This window comes from Henckelia pumila, unplaced genomic scaffold (genome assembly GCF_033568475.1).
Source record: "Henckelia pumila isolate YLH828 unplaced genomic scaffold, ASM3356847v2 CTG_461:::fragment_3, whole genome shotgun sequence".
Lineage (NCBI taxonomy): Eukaryota > Viridiplantae > Streptophyta > Magnoliopsida > Lamiales > Gesneriaceae > Henckelia > Henckelia pumila.
Window position 1 is genome coordinate 9150227 of NW_027331831.1, and position 24383 is coordinate 9174609.

General features: G+C 33.7%; 3 protein-coding genes across 3 annotated transcripts; 1 reads left to right on the top strand and 2 right to left on the bottom strand.

Moving 5' to 3' along the window:
• The first annotated feature begins 8703 nt into the window (after positions 1-8703).
• LOC140871575 (uncharacterized) lies at positions 8704-10952 on the top strand. The gene is made up of 2 exons (XM_073274143.1): positions 8704-9060; positions 9533-10952. The coding sequence occupies exons 1-2, from the start codon at positions 8992-8994 to the stop codon at positions 10619-10621; spliced, it is 1158 nt and encodes a 385-aa protein (XP_073130244.1). The 5' UTR covers positions 8704-8991; the 3' UTR covers positions 10622-10952.
• A 4529-nt stretch (positions 10953-15481) lies between these two features.
• On the bottom strand, positions 15482-15880 carry LOC140871962 (probable E3 ubiquitin-protein ligase XERICO). Its single transcript, XM_073274701.1, has one exon. It carries the CDS (start codon positions 15878-15880, stop codon positions 15482-15484), a length of 399 nt encoding a protein of 132 aa, XP_073130802.1.
• Positions 15881-16933: 1053 nt separating this feature from the next.
• LOC140871614 (chloroplast sensor kinase, chloroplastic) lies at positions 16934-21686 on the bottom strand. The gene is given in 9 exon segments (XM_073274206.1): positions 16934-17389; positions 17519-17792; positions 18934-19160; positions 19258-19350; positions 19455-19523; positions 19601-19666; positions 19862-20154; positions 20257-20422; positions 21229-21686. Coding segments are annotated over 9 exon segments (1872 nt in total). The 5' UTR covers positions 21655-21686; the 3' UTR covers positions 16934-17131.
• Positions 21687-24383: the final 2697 nt, after the last annotated feature.

Below are 24383 nucleotides of genomic sequence, written 5' to 3' on the forward strand. Positions count from 1 at the left end.
TACATGTTCGCACATCTCGCAAGAATTTAAATTTGAAATGAAGTTCCACGAGATATTATCGCGACTATTTTATTTTATGATGTTCATGTATGATACCCATCCACTAATGCCCGTGTGTGTGACCTTGATTTTGTCTTGATTTTGTGTCAAGGGTACTGTGGGTGAACTGGCAATTTGATCCCCGAATGGTCACTCTCACCTTATTGTAAAATGGGCCACATAAATTAAAAATCCCCGCTTTTGTTACATATATGATTTAGCACTCTTCTTGTTCATGTTTGTGGTTCTATATTTCCCGATTTTATATCATATTAATTTGATAAATTCGAGTGAAAAATCGGTCAAGTGAGAAGAGACCGTAGCTGATATTTTGATTTTACGATTGTGTTCCAAGTATATACGTATACATAGTAACTAAATTAGTACTATGCATATTTGATTTTTTCATCCAGCTCATGATGAAAGACGATGAAGATTTGTCGTGGACAGGTGATCGAATTCGAAAGCCATATATATTAAGCAAAAAATCCAATGAGACCGGTTCACATGTCAGTTTTGTGAGATGAGTTTTTTAATTGAGTCTTTCGTGAAAAAATATTATTTTTATATTAAAAGTATTACTTTTTATTGTAAATATGAGTAAGGTTATGAGGGGATCTATATGTGTTCTTCCCGGAGCTTTATTCCTCTTATATCCAATGAATGACATGTGTCTATTTTGCTTCCTTTTCTTTTTTCTCTTCAGTTTTTTTGCTTTTGTTTTTATGCTTTTCTTTCATCATTGTTTCTTATTTTTATCTTTTTTAGACATGAATGGTTAATTTTTTTTCTCTTTATTTACTATTTTTCTTATAAAATTGAACTTGTATTTTCCATATTTAATCATTAATATTTACTTATGAGAATTCAACTTTAAATTCTAAACTCAAAAATGATAAAAGTGAAAAAAAATTTTGGTAAATAAATCGTATATTTATATATCAAATTTTACTAATGACCTAATTAATACATATTAGTTAAATTTGGACCATTTTTTGATAAAATATAACTAGTATACACATTTTACCCATAAATAGTTAAATATGAGTTATAAGGGATAAAATGAGTATTTTAGTTAAATTTTATTAAAAACTATAATTTGAAAAATAGATATTTTTTTAATAATGAGTTATATACACATTGAAATAACATTAATGTAGATTTTTATCGTGTGGATGGATGTCTTTATCTTTATGAGGGAGTTAGACTATTTTTTTATTGGTAATATAAATTCCTTGTGGTTTTTAAAATTTATAATTGAGAGTTTTAAAATTTTAATTTTATCATCTATAATAGAATTTATGTAGTAAATGGTAATTGTTGGAAAAAGATTAAGAGAAAACTAGAAAAAAGAAAGATGAATTAAAGAGAAATGTAAAAAGGAAAAGTGAGACACATGTCATTAAATGGGGAGGAGGGGTAAAGCTGGAGGAGGAGCAAAGACTCCCTCTTATTATTATGATTTATGAGGACCAATATTGAAAATTATTTCAAACAAATGTGGCTGATTCACGATGATAAACGTATAAGAATATGATAGATTGATAGTTATAATAGCAATGGTTGATGCGGATATATATGATTAGAAGATTGTGCAATATTTTTTTGGACCATTTTACATTAAATTCATGACAAATACAATCTTGATCATAAATATTGATTAACATGTTTGGATTATTAATTTATTAGAACTACTTCTTGAAAAAAAAACATAAATAAAAGATCAAACTCTACGAAAAGGATTGAAGCCAACCACAATGCATGGGGAATACTAAAATCTTTGCGCAAATTTTATTTAAGAAATAAATCTTACTCTTTTTTTTCTCAAGTTGACATCGGAAAGAGGATTTTTATAATTAACCTCGAACACGAGATCCACGGCATTGCCCATCATTACATAAGTTATTAGTCAGCGAAAAATTTTAGGTTTTTTTAATTTTATGATGTCTTATATTTAATTTTTATTATCAATTTGATCTCTTGACGTAACTCATGCAGACTATGCAGTGACCATATATAAAGGAGATTGGATATACTCAACCAAGGAAGCAGAGTGGAGTGAATCTCATCATTCGACGGCAAATAATTAAAGCAAATGGCTAGCTAATTCATCATTCTAAATAATTTTTCGTTTTTTATTTAATTAAAGAAATAATTAATTAAATCTTGTTCTTCAAATATTCTGAAATACTCTCAGAGTCTCATGTCCTTTTGCCATTAGATCTCGTTATAATTTGGTAATTATTATGATCAACTTTCCCAATTAATTTTGTTTTATTTTTTAATTTTTTTTCCCCCCATTATTCTCAGGCTTTAACCTGCAAATGTCGGAGGTTATTCAACCTCTAACGTTTGTCAAATATTCGAAGGAATAATACTCTCCTAGAACGGCACGATTTTGATTGCGACGCTACCACTTTTGCTTCAGCTTTAGTTAATTTGTCAAGATATGTTAAAAAAAACTAACTGAAAAAAAAAAGAAAAGAAAACAAAGATTACTTTCCCAAGATCGACTTAACATAACTGCATATGTGTTCCACGTGTTGAAAATTGAAAAAAAAAATGTTATATGTATAGTGAAGATTATACACTCGATTATAAGTTATGTTTGACATTACAAAAATTGTTACAACGAATTAATCGTGTATGTATAATTCATTGTATGTATATCATAACTCTGAAAACGTTCGACGAACCAAAGATTGTGTAGATTTTCTATCAAAAACTGGATGCATTGCTCACTCTCGATCTAATTATGTGAAGTAATATCCAAATTTATGTAAGTCTACACATTATTGAAATATTTATTCTCATTAAATTCAATACAACGCATGCATGATATGTAGGGGTGGGCATAATTCGGTTAAAACCGAAAAAACCGGCCGAACCAAAAAATTCGATTTATTTGGTTCGGTTTTTCGGTCGGTTTCGGTTTTATGAAAACCGGTTTTTCGGTTCGGTTTTCGGTTTTATGCCCCGAAAAAACCGAAAAAACCGAATCGGCCGAATTTTGATTAAAATAAGAATTTTATAAATATTGACCATTGGGCCTTAAAAATGGGCCTTTTTTTAATCACTTCTATTTTTTTTCCTTACAAGATGTAAGCCTATTTTAATTAAATATGATTTTTATAAAACTTAATAGTCGCTTTATTGTTTTAATTGAATTTCATATTGTTAATTATAATGGAATAATTTATGTTTTATTGTTATTAGTTCTCTATTATGTATTACATGCATCAAGTGAGATATCATTTTAGTTCTTAAATTTTTTTTAGTATTAACCTTTTTATATTTTGGTTTTCATTTTAGTTTTAAATCCATAATTATTTTAAAAAATTCATAATTTTCTTTGTCCCTAAACTAATATATGCAATCGTGCAAAATAAATTTAATTCGTTACTTAAACCGTATAAAACCGACCGAAAAAATCGGACCGTATCACAAAAAAAACCGAACCGAACCATAATAAAATAGTTCGGTTTCGGACCAAAGATTTTGAAAACCCAAACCGAAAAAACCGAAATAGAGTAAAACCGAACCAAACCAGCCGATGCCCATCCCTAATGATATGAATAATCAAGTTTAAGTTCCAAAGTACCTCACAATTATTAACTATATATATTTGTCCTTTTTGGGTATGGTGAAAATGGGATCAAGGTTCCTTGTACCAAAAACAAAAAACACAAAAATTGGAAGACAATGCCAGCCAATCTACGGCTCCATTGTTGTTATTTGGACAAGACTTGTGAAAAATCAAGCCGATCAATGATTCCGTAGTAAACTTACAATTAAATCAAACAAAAGAAATAGGTTTTTTTTTTTTTTGGGTGTCCCCATTAAGACAAGATCCATCTGTGCAAGCATGGTGTTGTCCCATTATCCCAAGCTGTTTCATGCATTATTCTAAGGGAAGAGTTAAATGGCCTGTTGGTAAGGGAACATCCATATACACAAATTGGTTCCCACCAAAATGTTCCGTTTCACCCACACACGTGCAACCCGGATACGCACAAAACTTCGTGTGGCTCACGGGTCATGTCAGATATGGCTCGAGTCGATCTAACCCATGCACTACAAGGATATAAATTCGGGGTCGTGTGTGTAGGTTTCAGTTGTTGGCTTAATTTCTGGTTAGGTGATATGTCTAGTGTCTATTATTAATGTGCTCAATTCGTGCAAGGAAAAATCAGTGAAAGATATTTATGTATTTTTTTTTTTTATCGTAGTTTGTTTTTTTGAAAAATCAAGAAAACAGGTGTGGAGCCACATCCAGTACTTCTAGTGGTCAATTACCCGTCATGTCTTAAAATATCCAGTTTTTAATTTAATACTTTAAAAGGACGATTTTTTTAATTAGAGATATCAAATTGTGTTAGGTTCATGGAGTTGACCGTCCTGCTATGTAAAATAGGTCGGATGATTTGATGATTTCTCAACCCACTCGCCTTATGGTGGTTGCGTCGGATTGCAGGTTGATCGTCTTAATCCACAAAATTACATATAAAACCGTTGGTTTGTACAGTACTGTCAAGCTACCTATAGGTTGGTTTGATGTTTTTTCAACCTGTCTAAAAAGTGTGTCAACCCATCCTGTTAGCCGGTCTTAACACCTTTGATTTTAACTAAATATCATGAATTCACACCCCCAAACCCTTGAAAAGGATAAACTATGTATCCGGAAGGCGAATTTCACAGAATCTAAATTTTGCTAGTAATTTTTGGAAAATTCAAGTTTCTATTTCTTTGATTAAAAACTTAGATAAAATTTGAAAATATAGGCCCATTTAGTTTAGTAATAGCGAACCCATCATCATATAACTTGGGCTTTGACATCGTGAGGTGGCCAATATCAAAATACCACAAATTGTACCCAATCAACTAAAAGGTATTTGGGCTGGATATCGTGAGGTGGGAAATATCAAAATAGCACAAATTGTACTCAATCAAGTAACAGGTATTTGGGCTTTATTTCAATTGCACACCAAAATTTGCAGAATTTTTTTTTTTCCAAACCCAACTTTGGATTCACCTAACGGCTAACATTTTACAAGATTTTGCTTGTCGGGTCACTGGATTGAATAATTTGAATAATGTAGCTTTTTGTTTGTTAAGAATTCACACAATCCATTCAATAAAAATTTCTAACATTTTTTAAGGTTAAATGAAAAATTCTATAGGTCGTTTAATAAAAACTTTGTAATAACAAAGGGGAAAAAAAAAACCACGAGAAGAACGAGGAAATTATAGCAATAACTGCACTGTTTTGTTTTTAAAAGCAATCCTCCTGTATATATTGAAATATTATGCAATTAAAAAAATGCACCTATTAAAATATCTCGAACTATTAAACGACGAACCAATTTTTTAGTAAACGAAACCAAATCATTTAAAAATAAAAAATAACTACGTGTCAAAGAAAAAGAATGAGATAAGACGTATATATCGATCTTGAATCTCTTTCGTCAAAATCCAAGAACCACTGGTCAATAGAAAAAGAATGTTTGGTTCAACTATAAATTTAAAGTTTATAGGTAGTATTTGCTTTCCATAGATCGATCTCCTTTTACTTTATTTTGATTTTGATTAATTATAAATTAGGAGCAAAAAGTGAGTACCCACCCCCATGTTTAACGGGTATATTGATATATTCTAAGGTTTATGTCCCGAAAAGATCAATGCAAGAAAGCTTAATGCTAAGGGAAAAGCAAACACGTGAAATGTTTCTTAAAAAAGCTACGGATTTTTCAGAAATGGTCCCATTGTGTTCCCTCCCACACGTTGCCCTTTCTAGCTTATGCAATAATTCAATATCTTCATTTCATAAATGTGCTCAAGGGATATTTTGTTGGAGATTTTTCGATCTGGTTTTGTGTTCGTGTGTCCCGAAAGCCGAACCAATACGTACGTTGTGAAAGGACTGATTCATGTCGAAATTAATATGTAAGATGATCTCACAAGAATTTTTTTATTTAGAAAATAAAATCACAAAACATGCCATATAGATAAAGCCACCAATTTGAATTTGAGTACAATAATAGTCTATATAATCCACACATGTTTCCGTTGCGCAATAGTATTTTTTTTTTCCCAATGCTTATAAAAGAGATAGATGAAAAATGATGTTGATCACTTATTTGTAAATATTTTTTATCAATAAAAATACATTAATTAATTAGAGGAAAATGTAAACAGGGTGAACCAGGTTGCCATAATTTATTTTGTTAAAATAATAATAATAAGCTAGCAAGCTTTGTAACATGTCAATAAACCTGGTCAACCATTTTTTTCTTAAAATAGTTTATCGATGTTAGATAATAAAATACCCTCAATAATATAAAAGTGTATTGACTAGTTTTAGACATTTTTTATTAAAATTTTAAATTCTATGTGAATATAAGGTCTTAAACTATAACCCAATCAGTTTTGGGAATCAAATCACTTAAATATATTTTATCTATAAAAAAAAATACTTAAATAGAAGTAAATATAGGTCATTTTCGAAATAATAGTATTTTTATCTTAAGAAGATGTGCGTTGGGTTTTATATAAATAAATATACATCTTTTAACCCCTAAGGATGTGTCCAAGTTGATGGAGTAGGTGAACTCTTGGCTAGAGGTCAGGAGTTCGATTTCCCCCACCAACACCTTCTTGGACTAGCCTGTCACACAGAGCTTGCCTAGTGTGGCTTACCTGGCTAACGTAGTTTGCAGGCTACTGCGTTAGTTCGGAGGTTTATCCAGTGCGCACCGAAGATAGCGGCTGCGGGTTCCCACGTCACAAAAAAAAAAATTAAAAAAAAATACACATCTTTTAGTTGATGACTTAATTTGCTGACTCATGGAAGATGACCGAGTAAAACTCGAAAGGTGGAAAATATGGTTGACCTAAATTACCTGTAAGAGGGGAGAAATTAGGAGGAAAAGAGAAGGAAACTAAACCCTAGACTGGACCCGGAATGTATTTTTAATTTATTTTATATTATAGGTTCTCTTTTCATATTTTAGTTATACTTTATTTATATTATATTAGATAAATTATACATGAATACAGAATTTAGTATAATCTAAGCGCACATAAAAATAATACTTTTAGTCAGATTGGTCGGAAATCCGTTCTAAAAAATTAACACGTGAGTCAGTTTTATAAGAGTTTTTGTGATGATTTAATTAATAGTATTGGTGATGATTCATATTCAAGTGATGTGATGTATATTCTCTCATCGAATTCAAGTCTCGTACATGAAAAAAGAATTTTGAATCACTCAACATCGTTCGTTAAATCATTCATTAATCTTTAACCAAAGAATCCAAAAAACGTTATCCTCGTGTAAATCCAAGGATCAATGTTTTTTTAGTGGTAAAGGATCCACATCATTTCCTCTTGATCCAACACCATCAAAGGAATATAAGGATAGGATCTTCATTAGATCATAGTAATGCTCTATGTGTGCACGGTAGGAATTCAACCCAATTGGATCGTAACCTCCGTGTATAAAATTTGTGGAAGACCATTTAAATGTTCAAATTGAGAACCAAATCTTTTTCGAAAAACCCCAAATAAAATATATACATTTTTATTTTGATTAAAATAATCAATGTCCAGAATATATAAAAATAAAACTCCACCGATAAAATTGTTGGTAGCGAAAATCATCTATTTCCAGACCTGAAATGTGTATAATGATCATATAATTATCACATGATAATATTACAAGTGATATTATTTATACTTAATTTGTTTATTTAATTGAGTGCGAGTAACACAAATTAAAGTGTAAATAATATTACCCTAGGGTAGGTATTGGATGAGGGAAAATAAGAACACTATCTTCCAAATGATACGGCTTTGAGTATGATAATTGCTATGATCCAAGACTTAATCCGGTCCATCCAAAGTTTTCCTTCTCAATCACTCCACCTAATCTCATATACAATACTAAAGTTGGAGGTAGGCTTTATCCCGATGATATCGTGAGATGGATTGACCTAATTTATATATGTCGAATGAAGAGTAGAATTTTTAACTTTAAAAAATATTAATTTTTCATGGATTGGATCGAATACGAGATCCATTTCATAAAATTAATTGGTGAGAACTAATTTTTTATGGATCGGATCGAATACGAGATTCGTTTCATAAAATTAATTGGTGAGAAGGTTTTAGAAAAACTTTTTGTTGTGTAAAAATTGATGGATTTTCCTTTTCAACACCACACAAGATTCTCTATGTATATTTCCTAAATCTTGACCTCACTTCTTCTTCTTTTCTTTTTTTTTCAAATGACTGCTTTGTTTTATAAAAAATGTGGATATTTTACCTATCTAGGGAAAGTAACAACATATAGATGGAAAAGGTTAATAAAGATTATTTGTCATAAATATAAAATTAATTAATAATTTATCAAACGCATAGATTTAAAAATTTAATGTATGGATTGGGAATTCCACGCGCATAAGTTATACTTGAGCAAGTCAAAAGACGTGTTTTAGGGACCGAGCCCAATGTTATCAATCAAATTGCGTATTGGTAAAAGACCGAAATACCCATTCAACGATAAAATGTAATGAAATTGAGGAAGGGCGTTTTGGTCAACTAGATGGAAATATTCCCAGCCTTGAAAGATTTATATATAAATGTGCGTAAGTGGGGTAGAAGACAAGAGAAACGGCTTCCTTGTAATCTTTACAACTGCCACCCATTCACAACCAGAGGGGCAATTTCACGCACATTGCTGTTTCCATTCTTATTTCTGGGTCTTCGTTAATTTTTCTGGCCTGCAAAAAGAGAGAAACTTTCTGTTGTTTGTATTGAGTTTTGATTCTCTTTTCTGACCCCCGGTTGCCTAGAATTTGAAGCGTTGCGAGAGAGAGAGACAGAGATATTCGTCGGGTTTTCATTTATTCGCATTATTTTTATCTGAGTTGATTTTGGGACAAAGTGTTTTTTATGGCTGAGGGGGGATCTTATTATTGTTCCAAGAAGAGCGATGATATATGCGGCAAATCCTGCGGCGAGGTAACTTTTTTTTACCTTTTTCTCTGTTTTTCTTAATTGAAACATTTTCGTATGTTGCATCGAGAAAAAAGTCCAAGTCTTGGTTTTTCTGAAAATAATGATTTTGGTTTTGATTCCCTGATCGGGAATTTTAATTCTGGGTAGCTTTCCTTTTTTTCATTTTTTGGGGAAAATTATAGCGAATGCCATGGATGGGAACTAAGTTTGCCCTTGAATGATATTTTTGGCATAGAAATCTGAAAGGGATTCAAGATCCCATTTGTTTTCAATGTTTGTAGATCGATTTTTGTTCTCCGATGCTACTTTTGCATTTTAATTATTGCAGCAATGTGGATGTATGCCTAAGTTAAGCTTTATGGTTTTTTTCCCACAATGTTGTCGAATTCCAATTTTCTTTGAACAGCTTTTCCATTACAAAGTTGAGGTTGTATGCTTTATGTGGTTTTAAATTTGTTGTGTTTTGGTTGTGCAGGATTCGGGACGGACCTTGAGTATGTCGAGATTGAAGTGCATTATGCGGGGGCTGGATATAAAAGCCTATCTCTTTCTGTTTGTGATGGTGCCGACTTGTGTATTCGTTATTTATGTGCACGGCCAGAAGATTACATACTTTTTAAGGCCTTTGTGGGAGTCTCCACCGAAGCCCTTCCATGAAATACCTCACTACTATCATGAGAATGTGTCCATGGAGAATCTATGTAAACTTCATGGCTGGGAAATACGGGAGTATCCTAGGCGAGTTTATGATGCCGTGTTGTTTAACAATGAGGTCGACATTCTCAAGATACGGTGGAAAGAATTGTACCCTTATGTGACCGAGTTTGTATTGCTCGAGTCAAATTCGACCTTCACTGGGCTGCCTAAGCCTCACGTGTTTTCCTCTGTCCGAGACCAGTTCAAATTTCTTGAGGCACGGTTGACCTATGGGCAAGCTCCGGGGCGATTTAAGAAAGGAGAGAACCCTTTTGTCGAGGAAGCATATCAGAGACTTGCACTAGATTATCTTCTTAAGCAAGCAGGGATTCAAGATGATGACTTGTTGATAATGTCTGATGTGGACGAGATACCGAGTCAACACACGATCAATCTACTGAGGTGGTGTGATGGAATACCTCCAATTCTCCATCTTCGTTTGAAGAATTACTTGTATTCATTTGAGTTTCTGGTTGACGATAGTAGCTGGAGAGCTTCGGTTCACATTTATCAATCTGGGAAGACGAAATATGCTCACTATAGGCAGTCTGATGAAGTCTTGGTCGATGCGGGATGGCACTGTAGCTTTTGCTTTAGACACATTCGCGAGTTCATATTCAAGATGAAAGCTTACAGCCACGTCGATAGGGTGAGATTTTCTCATTTCTTGAATCCGACCAGAATCCAGAGGGTAATCTGCAAAGGTGATGATTTGTTTGATATGCTACCCGAGGAGTACACTTTCAAAGAGATCATCGGAAAAATGGGATCAATACCACATTCGTACTCCGCCGTTCATCTCCCTGCATATCTCTTGGAGAATGCAGACCGATATAAATTTCTCCTGCCTGGAAACTGTGTACGATAGTGTTACTTTTGAATGAATACCCAGAATTATTCATGCCATTCATTTCACAAAATATCTGGGAGAAACCGAACACATTTTGGGATTTATAGTGATTTTGTACATAAGTTTTTTGTAGTGTTGATATTTTCATGGGATTGAATGGTATTTATCTTGTATCAAACATGGAGACGGGCTGTGAAAAGATTACTTCTTTGTAGTAGAATACACCAAAACGTTCATTTGCCATTTCTGGGCATTCATGTGAGGAAATTTTTTGGATTGTAATGTAATTAATTTATTCGTCTGAATACTGAGAACATTTTTAACTCTGTGAACCGATGAAAGTTTGTTAGCAATTCATGTCAACTTTCTCCAAGAACAGGGGAGCAACTTCAGTTATTGATTTGCAGATAGATGCTAGAGGGAAAGCTTCATTTGCGACTTGAACTCGCACCACGAGATATGTTAGTTCGATCATAGTATGTGAGTATTGCCTCTTTAACATTTGATCCAATTACGACATAGGATGTGATATATTGGACAACGTGAAAAAACACATCTGGCTCGAATATTGTTATACAATAACATAGGGGAAACTGTGAGTTGGGGAATCTGATACCTGGAATAGTTTATGATCTTTCTTTTTTTTTTTTTTAAATAAAAAAAATATGAGGGAAAAAATACAGGTTGGCATATCCTTGACAAGGTAATAATTGAAGAGAGGCTGATGTGCAGCTCATTGTTATAAGATATCCATCAGTAAAGAGTGGAAACAGTAATTGATTTTTGTGTAGGGAGTTGATGTTTATACTCCATTTTGTGTTATTTACACTCCACTTCATATGTAAAATAGAGTGAAAATTTATTCACAAATGGAGTGCAAATAACAAAAAATGGAGTATAAATATCAACCTCCCTTTTGTGTATCGTGATATGAATTATTATAAGATAGCTCGTTTTTTAATTGAAGATTATTTCTAATTTTATTGTTATCGGTTGAATTCATTACATTAAATAACCATGAATAAAATCAAGGATAAAACTATGTGTACATAAAGTCTTAGATATAGGGTTACACGCTCTATTAAATTAGGAAAGTATCTCAAAATTCTTTTAAATTCTTTCATCCTACAATTATTTTTCTATCTCAAAAAAACTTTTAATGAAAATATTATTTTTTATTTTATTATTTATTGTGCAGTTTTAGGCTGTCAAAATTGAAACCGACCCGAGTTGACCAGAAAATATCGGATTAGTTTTTCATAATGTAATAATTATTTTTGTAAACTTTGATTTTTAAAAATAATTTTTTATTTTTCTGTAGTAAGTATATTTATAAAATTTGTTCTCATGTATTTAAATCAAAATATATTGATTATTATTATGTGTGTTCAATTATTTTGTTTAAAAAATAAAAAAAAATCATTCTTTATTAAAAATAATTATTATATAATTAATTTTTTCGGGTCAAATTTTGGGTCCAACCAGATCTGACCCGAACTCAAAAAACTCAAACTAATCCAATATTTTTTTGGTCAGCTTGGATCGCGTTAAATTTTGACACCTTTATAACTGCATAATATATAATAAAATAAAAAATATTATTTTTATTAAAAGTTTTTTTGAGCAAAACTAACAATTGTAGGTTGAAAAAAATGAATTTTTAAAAGAGTTTTGAGATATTTTTCTAATTTAATAGTGCGTGTAATCCTTTATGTAAGTATATGCACACATAGAATTACCCTAAAATCAAATAACTTGTACACCTACACACATTATATATTCTAGTTATTTTTTGGAGTATTAATTAGAATTAAATAAATCTAATATTTATTTTAACTTCAGATTACCGGTTGGAAAACAAACTCCGAATACTTCTACTGTTCCACTATATTCACGTTGACTAAAACAGCATAAGCTAACGTGTAAAACGTGATATCTAGACCCTGTCGAACGGCCCACCCGGCCCACGAGGCCCGTCCTTCATGGGCCGGTCATTAAATGGGGCAGGCCGGGCTAGCTTGTCAACTTGATAGGTTGGGGAAAGCCCCAAGTCAGTTAAATCCGGCCCCATATTTCGGGTCATGTTGGTCAACCCAACAAAAAATCGGAAAGATTACCAAATTAATTTAATGAAAATTATTATAAATTATGTGTTTTAAAATTCATCAACCCATGAACATATATAAATCATTATAAATCAATAATATAAATATTTCAGAATTTATCAATCACTCATAGAACATTATTAGTAATGTAATAAATCACTCAAATTTCATCAAATACGGTAATCACTATATATAATATAAAATCATTTGAAACACAAAAATCTTCTTTAAAATATTTCAAAACCCATCAACCATATATAAATTATTGAAAGAATCAAATAATAACACTAATATAAAAAATTTGGACTGTCCGTCTAGACCCGCCTTCTAACGGGCCATTAAATAAGTATTTCAACCCATTTTCATGAACAGACGGGCTTGATCCATCAGTGAAATAAAAAAAAATGTTATAAATTTTATCGAATTACTATAAACCCGGCGGTGGTTCATAAGTTATAACACATCTAACCCCTGAGATAAAATTTCAGGTTTATGACCTAATTGTAAAAAAAAAATCCTGCAAATAAAAAAAAAAACTTGAGAGGAGCTTTGTAAAATATCATAAATAGATAAATTACCCCAAATTAACCTGCAATTTTTTTTTCCCTTGTTTAGATCTTTTACACCATATATAAAAATAATAGTTTGAAGGATTACATCAAGTCTCTTATTTATACTAAGAAAAATACAGTTAGTGTGAAAACTGAGTTGCTAATCCTTTATCAACTAACTAACTAATTATTGTTATATATGGTGTAAAAAGATCTGACAATTTATATGTCAAATAAAAAAATTCAACTAGTACTTCATACCGGTGATATAAAAATACGTATTTTTTCATAAATCGAATCGACCATATACAATTGAGCCGTGAGACAATCATATAAAAATTTTAGTAATTAAGATGTGGGAGATAAAAACTTAGAATAAAAAGTTATTATTATATTATTTATTTAAAATGAGAGCGATCGACTTGATGTACGTATCGGTTATAATTAACCCTTGCAAGAAATGTGCACTGTCGAGGTTGCTTGAAATTCCCGAATTGGGTTTGGTCAAACTTGAACTATTCAAATTTCCACAACTACACGGATCTAACAAAGGTGGACTTATAAAGATTAATCGTATCCAAATTGAAAGACTTTTGTATCTTACTTATGATATTTTTTAAAAAAAATAAACCAAATGTATTCGGAAGCAGCTTTTTTTTGTTCAAAACCAAAGACAATTCCAAAGATTCGTATCCAAAAATAAATTAAAGCCTTTTTTGAATTTTCAAGACCTAACTTAATGTTTATATTTGACACACATAACAAATTCAAAAAGAGAATCAGATTCTATCTTATCGATCAAGTTAAGAAACCACACGTACGTACTATATAAATAGTTCTTGCATCAACAATGTCCGTATCAATTGTATCTCATCATCAAATCTTACAATATACGTCGTTTAGTATTCCACAAAACCTCCTAAATTAACTAAGGCAAAAAAGATGGAAAACAAAAGGAATTTGATGCTCCATGCTAGACAAACCGCTCTATTGGATGCTTACGATCTCTATGAACTAGAGCACATGCCGCCAACCATCAGAAATGTTGCCGACTTCGAAATCCGAAATGTCCGTGCAAAGTCTCATGCACTACCTGATCGTGAATTAGTAGTCAAGTCTGGTGCCGGAAAGGGTAAGAAGGGACGATGTTTCCGGGACACCCGTAAAGACGATAACCGCGATATACGTGGAAATAGTATCGATGCCGAAGCTGAGAAATTCATCGAATTTGAGCACGAGAAGTTTGAGTTGGGCAAATGGATGTCCAATATTGATTGATGCAAATACCATTAAGTATCACTCTGATCTCCAAGTGTTGAATATTAGTTTGTACGTAAATTAACGTTCTTGCTAGAATTGGTTTTTTCGGTCGTTTTCGTCAATTTATTATTATGTTTTATATATTCAAAATAATGATGGCGATGCATCGCTTAGCCTAGGTTGGAAAACTTTATGTCAATAAATGAAAGCATTAATCCCATGTATTTTTAGTGTGGTCCTTACCAATAATTACCATTTATACACACATGTATGTGTAGATATATACAAAATGTAGTTCGTGTAAATTAAATTTGTAAGAGATTGAGTGGAATAAAATGTCCTGTGTATTTATTTATATCGAATGAACATATATATATACGATTACGAAAGTGATTAACAAAAGGTCGGTCGATCGATCTCATTAGATCTTGAATTGCATGCACGAACAATTTAACAAAAAAAATTTTTAATGAAACGATCTCATATAAATCAATTTTGTTGATGTATAATATTATTTTTTATGTTATAATTATTAATTTTCATTGATAAATATTTTTACGTCAATCCTTCTCATTGATATAAAGCACACGTCGATAAAACCGTATCACATGACACCACATACTATCATAATCCGAGAGTTAAATGCATATTAAACATCACATCACGTCATATGCATATAAATCATTTTTTAAACAATAATAAAATAAAATCTTACAAAATTTAATAAAAACAAGTTTAAATATTTGCAATTTGAAGGGACCAAAGATCGATTCCAAGTTATGGGGTTCGGGATATTAATTAAAGAAGTTCAATTACAAACATTAGTTAGTCTGCAAACGAGTAGAGCTAGCTAGCACAAGTAGAGCTAGGCTTCACTAGATTAAACAAATTGATTAATATTATTTAAGGAATAACACCATAATCGATCGACTCCCTTTGCGAGAGACAAAGCACGCATTGGTTTAGAGAATACAACGTCGGCAAAGAGGACAAGTGTTGTGATAGTTATCGAACCATTTGTCCAAACAACACTTGTGGAACAAATGGTTGCAACAAAGCTCGCTCACTCTCTCCTTATCTTTAAACCTACGCAAGCAAACGCAGCACTCCATCACAGCCCACTTGTTGCCGCCGTCACACCGCTTCCTCCACCGCGAACTACGACGTTCAAGGTAGACCCTTTTGGCCGCCGAATCGTCGTCGGAATATTCTTCCTCGGATTCTTGATACGCGGCGAGGGCGCCAAAAACTTGAAGAAATGGTCTCAGCATGTTCTTGACATGATTCACTGACATGACTGCGTTCATCGCCAGCAGTGGCAGAATGCCTTCCGATGGACTGTAAAAATTCGACAGCCCCATATATGTTTTTTTTTTGGAGATCTTTATAATTTGTTTGTTTCAAGAAACGAACACGCTATATATATATATATATATATATAAAGTAAGCCATGGTTTATGGGTTTAAGCCAATGGTGAGGGTGGTGTGGACAAGTGGCGACACGTGTAAGGATGTTATGCTGATTCTTTGGATGGATTCATCCGTCGCCGAAAACAACTCCGTCATTCTCACGGCTGATTCTATGCTACACCGGGTGAAATACTTCCTAATTTTTTTAAGATGTTCGCGTGAACATCTCTCTAAATGACAAAAAATATCATGCTAAATGACAAAAAAGTACAGACGGGGTCCACATGATTTTTTTTAAGCAAGATATTCGCGCGAACATCTTAATAAAAAACACAAAATGAGTATATCTTACCTGGTGTAGAATAGAATCACCCCATTCTCATATATGACTATTTATGGGAAAACGAGGGAATAAAAAATGGAGGATTGGAGTTTCACATAATTGATTTTTTTTCTAAAAAAAAATAAACAAAAAAAAAACTACCCTTAATGAGACGCTTTGATTAAATTAAAAAGTCAAGAGTCTTTTTAATTGAATTAAAAACAAAATCAGACTTATATATTTAAATGGCCCGACTATTTATTTACTCACGTCAATTATTTAGTAGAGTTCAGAACTGAGAGCAGGTGCAAGGAACCGAGGCCACGCGTTCTGCCATGATTATGCATGCATGAGTTGTGGTGGGTACAGTAGAGTGGTAGCTGGCGGAAGGTTCAGGATCATTTTGGTTTGGAGCTAATATTAAATTTCAATATGCTCCACTTCTATCCAAGTTAGTCGGTGTTCGGGTCATTCTTTATGTATCGCATGTCAAATATATGATTGTTAAAAATTTTTTTTATGTTCATTGAGATATGTCCCAGTACTTGGTTATATATATACACGAATACATGCATTTGGTAAGAGGTAACCAATAGACTTTGAAACCAAGAATCTTGAATTACGATCTTGTGGATAGAGAGAGACGATGAAATGTTAACTCGATTCTAAGTTAGTGTACAGATACGAAAACTATAATATTATTACTCAAATGTCATCATAAATTCATAATAATGATTACGTATCATGACAGAGAAAATAAACATTACGTATTAATATTGTGATATCAAGCACTGGAGTTGTAATTTTAAGACACAATAAAAGCATCGTTAAACATATATCGCAGTGAATGTTTATAGCTCAAGAGTTTTTTGTTTACTTTTCAGGCATCCCGGGATGAGCCCTCTACATTGGAGGAAGCCGGAAAGGATAAGGGTAGCCAAAGCTCGATACGAGTACCACCTGCTCCAACTGGTGTCTCCATATTCCTCGGGGAGATAACACGGACAACACAACCATAACTCTCCAGTATCTCTCGAGCAACAGTCAACCCGGCGATGAAGTTCCAAGTCATATTGTCTTCTAATCTATCTCCAGCTAATAGATCTGCTCCAAATGGTGCAAGTGAATGCATCTGTGTCTGAAAGAAATTAATAAGAAATTAAAGGAGTGGTCTACAGTCATGATATGCTAACAAAGAATGCAATACCGAGTGAATGTCTATTTACAAATAGAATAACATTTGAAACAAGAAGAAGAATACCATTACCATATAGTGCATATCAGGTCCATCATCGTCGATGATGATAAGGGCACCTGCTGGAGTTTCAGTAGACACAATTTCAACTTTTCCTCCAATTTCTGTGCGCAATAAAGAACCCTCAATCAAGTTGCTCAATGCCTGCCTCAAAGCAGGTTCATCAACCGCAACCTTTGATGACCTCGAAACATCACATAGTTCCACCGCACGTTGCTGTTTATTTGCAAGAGGTTTTATGGCCGAAACCAAATCCTCCAACACATCAGAGACTTTGCAGGGTCTTCTGGCACAATGTGGCTTCGTAATTAGCAAAAATAACAAAAAAAACACAGAAAAGAAAGAATTGGCAAGACGTTACTCCTTAAGAATCTTTGCAGTTGTGGAGGTAATCTGAATAGGAATCTCTAGATTCTTAGTTACCTCCTTCTATCATATAATAAGTCTGACTCTTACGCATGAAACCTCATGAACTCAAACTCATTAGTTCGCTCTGGATCTTCTCAATTCACCTTTCAGCTTCATTGCTCTAAAAGCAAGCCTTGAATTGAATGAATGAATTTATAGAAATTGCTTAATGGGAGACCGGGCTTGGTGCTCATTGGAAGTCCAATTAAAGGTCTATTCCTTTCCCGTCGGAAGCAGTTGAAGCTTCTTAAGGCTAAACCCATCCCCGTTTCGAACGCCCGGCTTAACATAACAACCCCAGAAGACCAGAACACACGGAAAAAGAGACAAGGACCCTCTTCTTTTCCAAATAAGACACTGGATCATACGTCCACAAAGCAAAGGAAGAGAAGCTTGGTTCTGTACTCCCTCAATCCAAGAAGGAACTCCACAAGCAAGGAACCGCTACTTTCCGAGCATATTAGCTCAAAGGCTCATACAAAGGCAAGTGGGCGACCTACCGAAGTAACTAAAGGCGGATTCACCTATAGTTGCCAAGGGAGGAAGACCAAATTCGTACTAGTAAAAGCGAGACGTCGCCTTCACTGGTTCTTGGGGTTGGAATAGTAGGTCTCTCGAGCCTTGTTCTCTGCGGTCATTCTCGCTGTCCTTGCTGGGACAGCCAGCCATTAAAGGGTTCGTAGATTGCTAAAGTTTCCTTGCAGAGAAAAGGCATTTTTTGCTACTTGATTTTCTAAATTCCCTTCTGATTTGGCTTTTTTTTACTCCATGATTTCTATCTTCATTCTGATGAGAAAAAGTTCTACTCACAAGAAAATAGCAGCAAAATGTCACTCTGTCGCTGCTGACCCTAGTTTTATCAAATCTTCAACCATATTGATTTTGAAGAATGCCTAAAAGTGAAGTCTTCCACACAAGGGCATACAAGTACACACAATAACCACATACACATTGCTTGTCAGGGAAGGGCTCAGAAAAAATCTCTAAACAAGCCATAAAATTATTGAGCACAAGGTTACCTAATTTCCTGATGACGAGAAGGTGCTAGAGCAAGAGGTGGCATGGGAAACTCCAAGTCCTTGGACGGAGAACTTACTGGTAATTGACTATTAGATTCCTGTGATGTGCTGGTAGATGTTTCAGTTGAGAGGCTATTGGGTAGCTGGGAACTTAAGTACTCGGGCTGAGCACCAGCTGAACGACGCGTGTTCTTTAGTGCATTATTGTTATAACGCATTATATTTTCCTAAAATACAAAAGCTACCAATTCAGATGGATAAGCAAGGATGGTGATTTTAACAAAACTGAGTGAGATTAGAAGCTCAAACCAAGATAAATCACACCTTTGTCATGTAGACAGCATCCTGAAGCTGTTGAAGAGTATCTCTCATACGGTCTGCTTGCACTAAAATGTCTTCAACAATGTCGTAAGAAATCTGGACACCCATAGTCGTGATTTAATCAGAGAGCAAATCGGATAATTAAAAAATGGACCAAACATAATTCTAGAAGGGTCTTTCATAGCCATGACCATACCAACCTCACTCCTCCTCATGTGAACAGATAACATCTGGCTCAAAGTTCGAACGCTTGAAAGAGAGCTCCGAATCTGTAAAATAAAGATAATGATACTCATGACAGGCTTAATATCCTAAGATAAAAAGATAGAAAATGAGCACATCTTACTTGCTCAACCAAATCACCCATCCTCACATTATTTTGCCATGATGATTGTTGGAGAAGCATTGCTTTCTGGCGATGGAAAGAAAATAACAACGATGGGAAAAAAAAACTAAAAACAGTAAACAATAAATAAATAACAGGCTCGAAACATTAAAAGAGAACTCTTCTTGGGTATCAATTAGATCGCATATGGAATATTTTCTAATAGGAAGAGTAACAAAAATGATACTGATAATAAGGCATATTCATGCATAAGAAACCTACCTGATCCATGACATAGGCCACAGCTAGTGACTTGGTGATATTTATGGAATTTAGTATTTGGTCTCTAGTGAATTTCAGCATTTCCACAGGCTCATCCTTTAAAGTTGGGACGCCCAAAGGTTCAAGATCCAAGCTGTTTGCTAACGTAAAGGATTTCTCAAGAAAAGGGCGCTCGGCTATGTCATGAATTTCTTTCTCCAGAGACATCTTTGGAAGTTCAGCAACTAAGAAGCCCACAACAAATGGATGTGTTACCATAGGGAAAACTACAGCACCAAGGTCAGGGATAAACTCTGCCTAGAATGAAGAGAATGTATATCAGGACACATTAATAGAGAACATGGAGAACAACTTGAAAAACAACCCTTCATTGCATAGTCACTACATTAAAATACATGCCTTTCGACTTGAAATCGCAGCTTCTGCAACTCTTAAGCCAGCTGGAACACTAAAACTACCAATTAAAACCACAATATCAGCTGCATGGACACCTGGATGGGAAGTAATTAGGCGCAACTCCAAGCGATCCATGACATAGCTACCAGCTGGCCTGACATAAACCTACAGTTAAGTTACATGGTATCAGAGCTCTACTTTGTAGCATCACTCAGGTATTAACATTTCATCACAGTGCCAACTTCTGAATCATAACTAATTATATATTTTTCCCTTTTTTCCAAAATATTGGCAAAAATAAAAAAATACTTGTCCGTTTCTATTGTTCTATACTTCTATGATCTATCTAATGCTTCTTCTCCTTTACCGTTTGGCCAACATCACCAGAAGACAATTTCGCTAAATTCCAACCCATCACAACAAAAGACCTTCTCAAACAGAAGAGAAGAACAAATAAATTTCGCTCCCAGCAATAAACAATTTAACAATTTTAACTTCAGATGTTGTTCTGTGTTCCAAATAAATATCTAACTATATCCATCTTCACTAGGTACTCGTTAACCAAAAGAAATCAAATAAAAATGCTAGCGTGCTTTTATTTCAATGAGAAAGGTCAACCATAGAGCTATATTCCAAGTTCTCACCAATCAAGACTCTTTAATTACAATAAAACGGTGCAAGAAATAATTACTTAATTTGTTTGGATACGCGAAGCTTCTATAATTGCAAAACTGAAATGAGACATTAATATAGTTTGTGCAAGATCACGAAAATAACCGGAAAACCAAAGTAATTTACAGCATGACTGCCACTCAACTTCACAAAAGCTGCTACGATTGTCGATTATCAATAACAAGTTTTGTTAAAATGAGTGTTGCTTGGTGATTGCATGTCAAATTCATCAAAGTGACTTCAACAAGACCATGATTCATAATCAATAATAATTATGATAATTATATTACTAAATATACCGATAGAACAGCATCGGGATTAATGATGCGTCGAAAGAGATCGAGCTGCTCCACACAAAGGCGCTGGAAATCCGGACTCGGCAACACGAAAGCTTTGTTCTTCTCGCCGGAGCCTTTCTCTATCCTCTGCACGAACTCCACCGGAGAAGTGGACGCAGCACGAATCGCGGCCGCCACGGCTGCGGCGGATGGAACCATGGAGTCCCAATCCTCTTCCGCGTCATCGCTGGTGGCGCTCACATGACGGAGCGAAGTAGAGGAGGTGGCAGCGACGGAAAGCGGCCGCTGAGCCGAGGTGTTGGTGGTTGCGCGGCAGGTGATTTGGGGCTGAGGTCTGGTGTAATTTGGAGGGGACGTAGGGGCAAAAGCGTCATTGGAGTTGACGTTGGGAATCAGATTTTGTGGAGGGAACGCAGAGAGAAGCATTGCTTGCAGCAGCCTTATCAGTACTCCCTCTTTCCTCAACTTTTTATCTGCTTCTCATTAATCATTTCATTTTAATTCGTTTATGGCCCTACAATTAAAGACTATTTTTAAGTTACTTAAATTAATATGGAGTATTAATTAAAAATATAGGGATGATTCTTTTATAACTTCATTTATAATTATAAAAAATGTTTTTATTATGTTACGGTTCCGTTTGAACATGTACTTATAAAATATTTTTATAAAATTATTTTTAAAAAACTTTTTATAAAATGTTTTAAAAATTGTTTTAAAAATAAATATGTGTTTGTACAACTATTCTATAAAAATATTTTAATATTTCGAAAGTAATTTTGTTTATTTTTGTTTTTCATAGTTTCATTCTAAAAACATTTAAAAACACATCTCAAGTGTTCTTCAAAATTATACTTGAAAAACACTTTTTAAAAAATATTTTTCAAAAACATTTAAAAAAAGTTTATCCAAACATATTCTTTAAGTTTTTTTACATTTATAAAACAATAATAAAAATATTTTTAAAGTACACAATCTAAATGGAACTCTAGTTTTGTTTTTATTATTTATCAGCCGTTAAAAATAAATAAAGACAATATCAAAGACTACAAATCTACAATGCACCAATTCCATGGAGCATTGAATATCCCATGGTATTGCTCCACGTTCGAGATAGGTTTTTTTTTTTTTTTTTGAGTAAAACGTTCGAGATAGTTTAGGTATGGATCAAAGGGAAATAAATACTTTTAATCATACAAGTTACTTTTTGATAAATGATTTCAAGTATATTTTTTGTGTTTTAGAGAAATAATGTCATAAAAATTAAGAATTTATATATATAGTGTTTCATGTTAATTATGCTTTATTTATAATAATGTATAAATAATTAAAATATGAATTTAAAATTTGATAAATTGTTGCATTATTAACGGGATTTTAACGTGTATAAAAACATACACATGCATTTCGATTTCATCCTTTAGATTATATATATGTCACAAGTCTTAATCGAAAATGTTATTTTTAATAAATAAAGAATAATAAAATCTTAAAGCGGTGAACAGTAGTTTTAATTTTCAAGAAACCAAAACAAAACAACTCTGAACTTACAGAATCAAAGGCCGCCAGTACGTACGTACCATGCATGATATCGTTTCTGTTCCGTCATTCAACAAAAAGGATAACAAAACTGCAACAAGACGTGATTTCAAGCAGCAAACAACAATCACGCATTGTTAACAATAAAATATATCCGCAACACGACGGGGTTATATCAAAACATACCCATGCATTTCGATTTCTTCAGTACAATTAATTCAACGACTCTTCTTGATCGAAAAAAAAAAAAAAACTTTTAATCGGTGAACAGTAGTTTTAATTTTCAAAGAAACCAAAACAACTCTTAACATCATGATATCGTTTCTGTTCCGTCAATGTTCAACAATCTAAAGATAACAAACTGCCACAAGATATGCTTTCAAGCAGCAAACAGTCTAGTAATCTCGCATCCCCATCACATTCAACCATTTGATTTGATTTGATTTGATCAAAACTAGCTACACTAGCAATCACCATTCCTGCGTACCCAATCAAAAAGTAACTAAAAAGAGATCAATAATAGAAAAGAAAAAAAAAATTTTGTGGAAAAACGAAACCTGAATCTCAAAGACGAAACTACTCCGGAGGAACAAGACTAGCAACGATTCGGCATATGAATGTAACGACGAAAACCACCAGAAAGTCTGTTCCAAATCCACCCTTCCCAACCCAATTTTGCACGAACAGGTAGCAGCACATCGTACAGCTAGGTCATCCTCACATTAATCGCAAAATATTTACGCATAAAACGCTTCAGCAGCAGGAGCGGCTCCGAATCAGGGATCCGCTCACGCTCTGGTGAAAAAAAAAGAACAAAGCACCTCCTCGAGAGCCCAAGCAGATTGCAGTAGGATGACGCCCTGGATCACCGTGAGCAATTTCGAGTAAGGAATTCCGCCACGGTTCTGATCTTCGTAATATTCTGCCTTCTCGATAGCAACGAAGATCGGACTGTGAACAAGAAAGCATACGACGGCTATTGCAACGAAGAACTCTCGGTAGAAGCTCACTCTGTCCATCGGCGGCCGGAGATTTAGGGGATTTGCCATTTGCGGCGGAACGGGAGGAGAAATATTGGAATGTTCCAGATGGTTTAATGTTATGGGGTAGTTTCCATATTATATTCGGTCCCGAAAGTTTTTATTATTTTCAAATTAGTCCAGATAGTTTTCATTTATTTAATATCAATCTGGTCACGAAATTATGAGCTACTACAAATTTCCCCGAATTAAAGTTTTTTTTTTTTTTTTTGCATTTTATTTATGTTACATGGATAACACTAAATCAATTTATGTTTATTTTTTTAATACACCAATATATATTACATATCAATTTGATAGATATCTCTAAATTTTAAAATAAGTAACAATTATATATACACCGTTTTGGAAGGTAAGTTAGATGCTACATATACCCCATTGGGCATTTAACTCTGCAAATATTTCTAATAGTTTCGTCTCCTTTTAGAGCATCCCTAAGGGGCGATCAAGTTGGGCGGTCAAGTCCAACTTGATCGCCCCTTTTTTTCCTCAAACCTCAAGGGGCTCCGCGCGATCAAGAACTCTCATTTTTTTTATGCGGGGCCCACCACTATTGTTTGTCTTTTTTTTTTAATT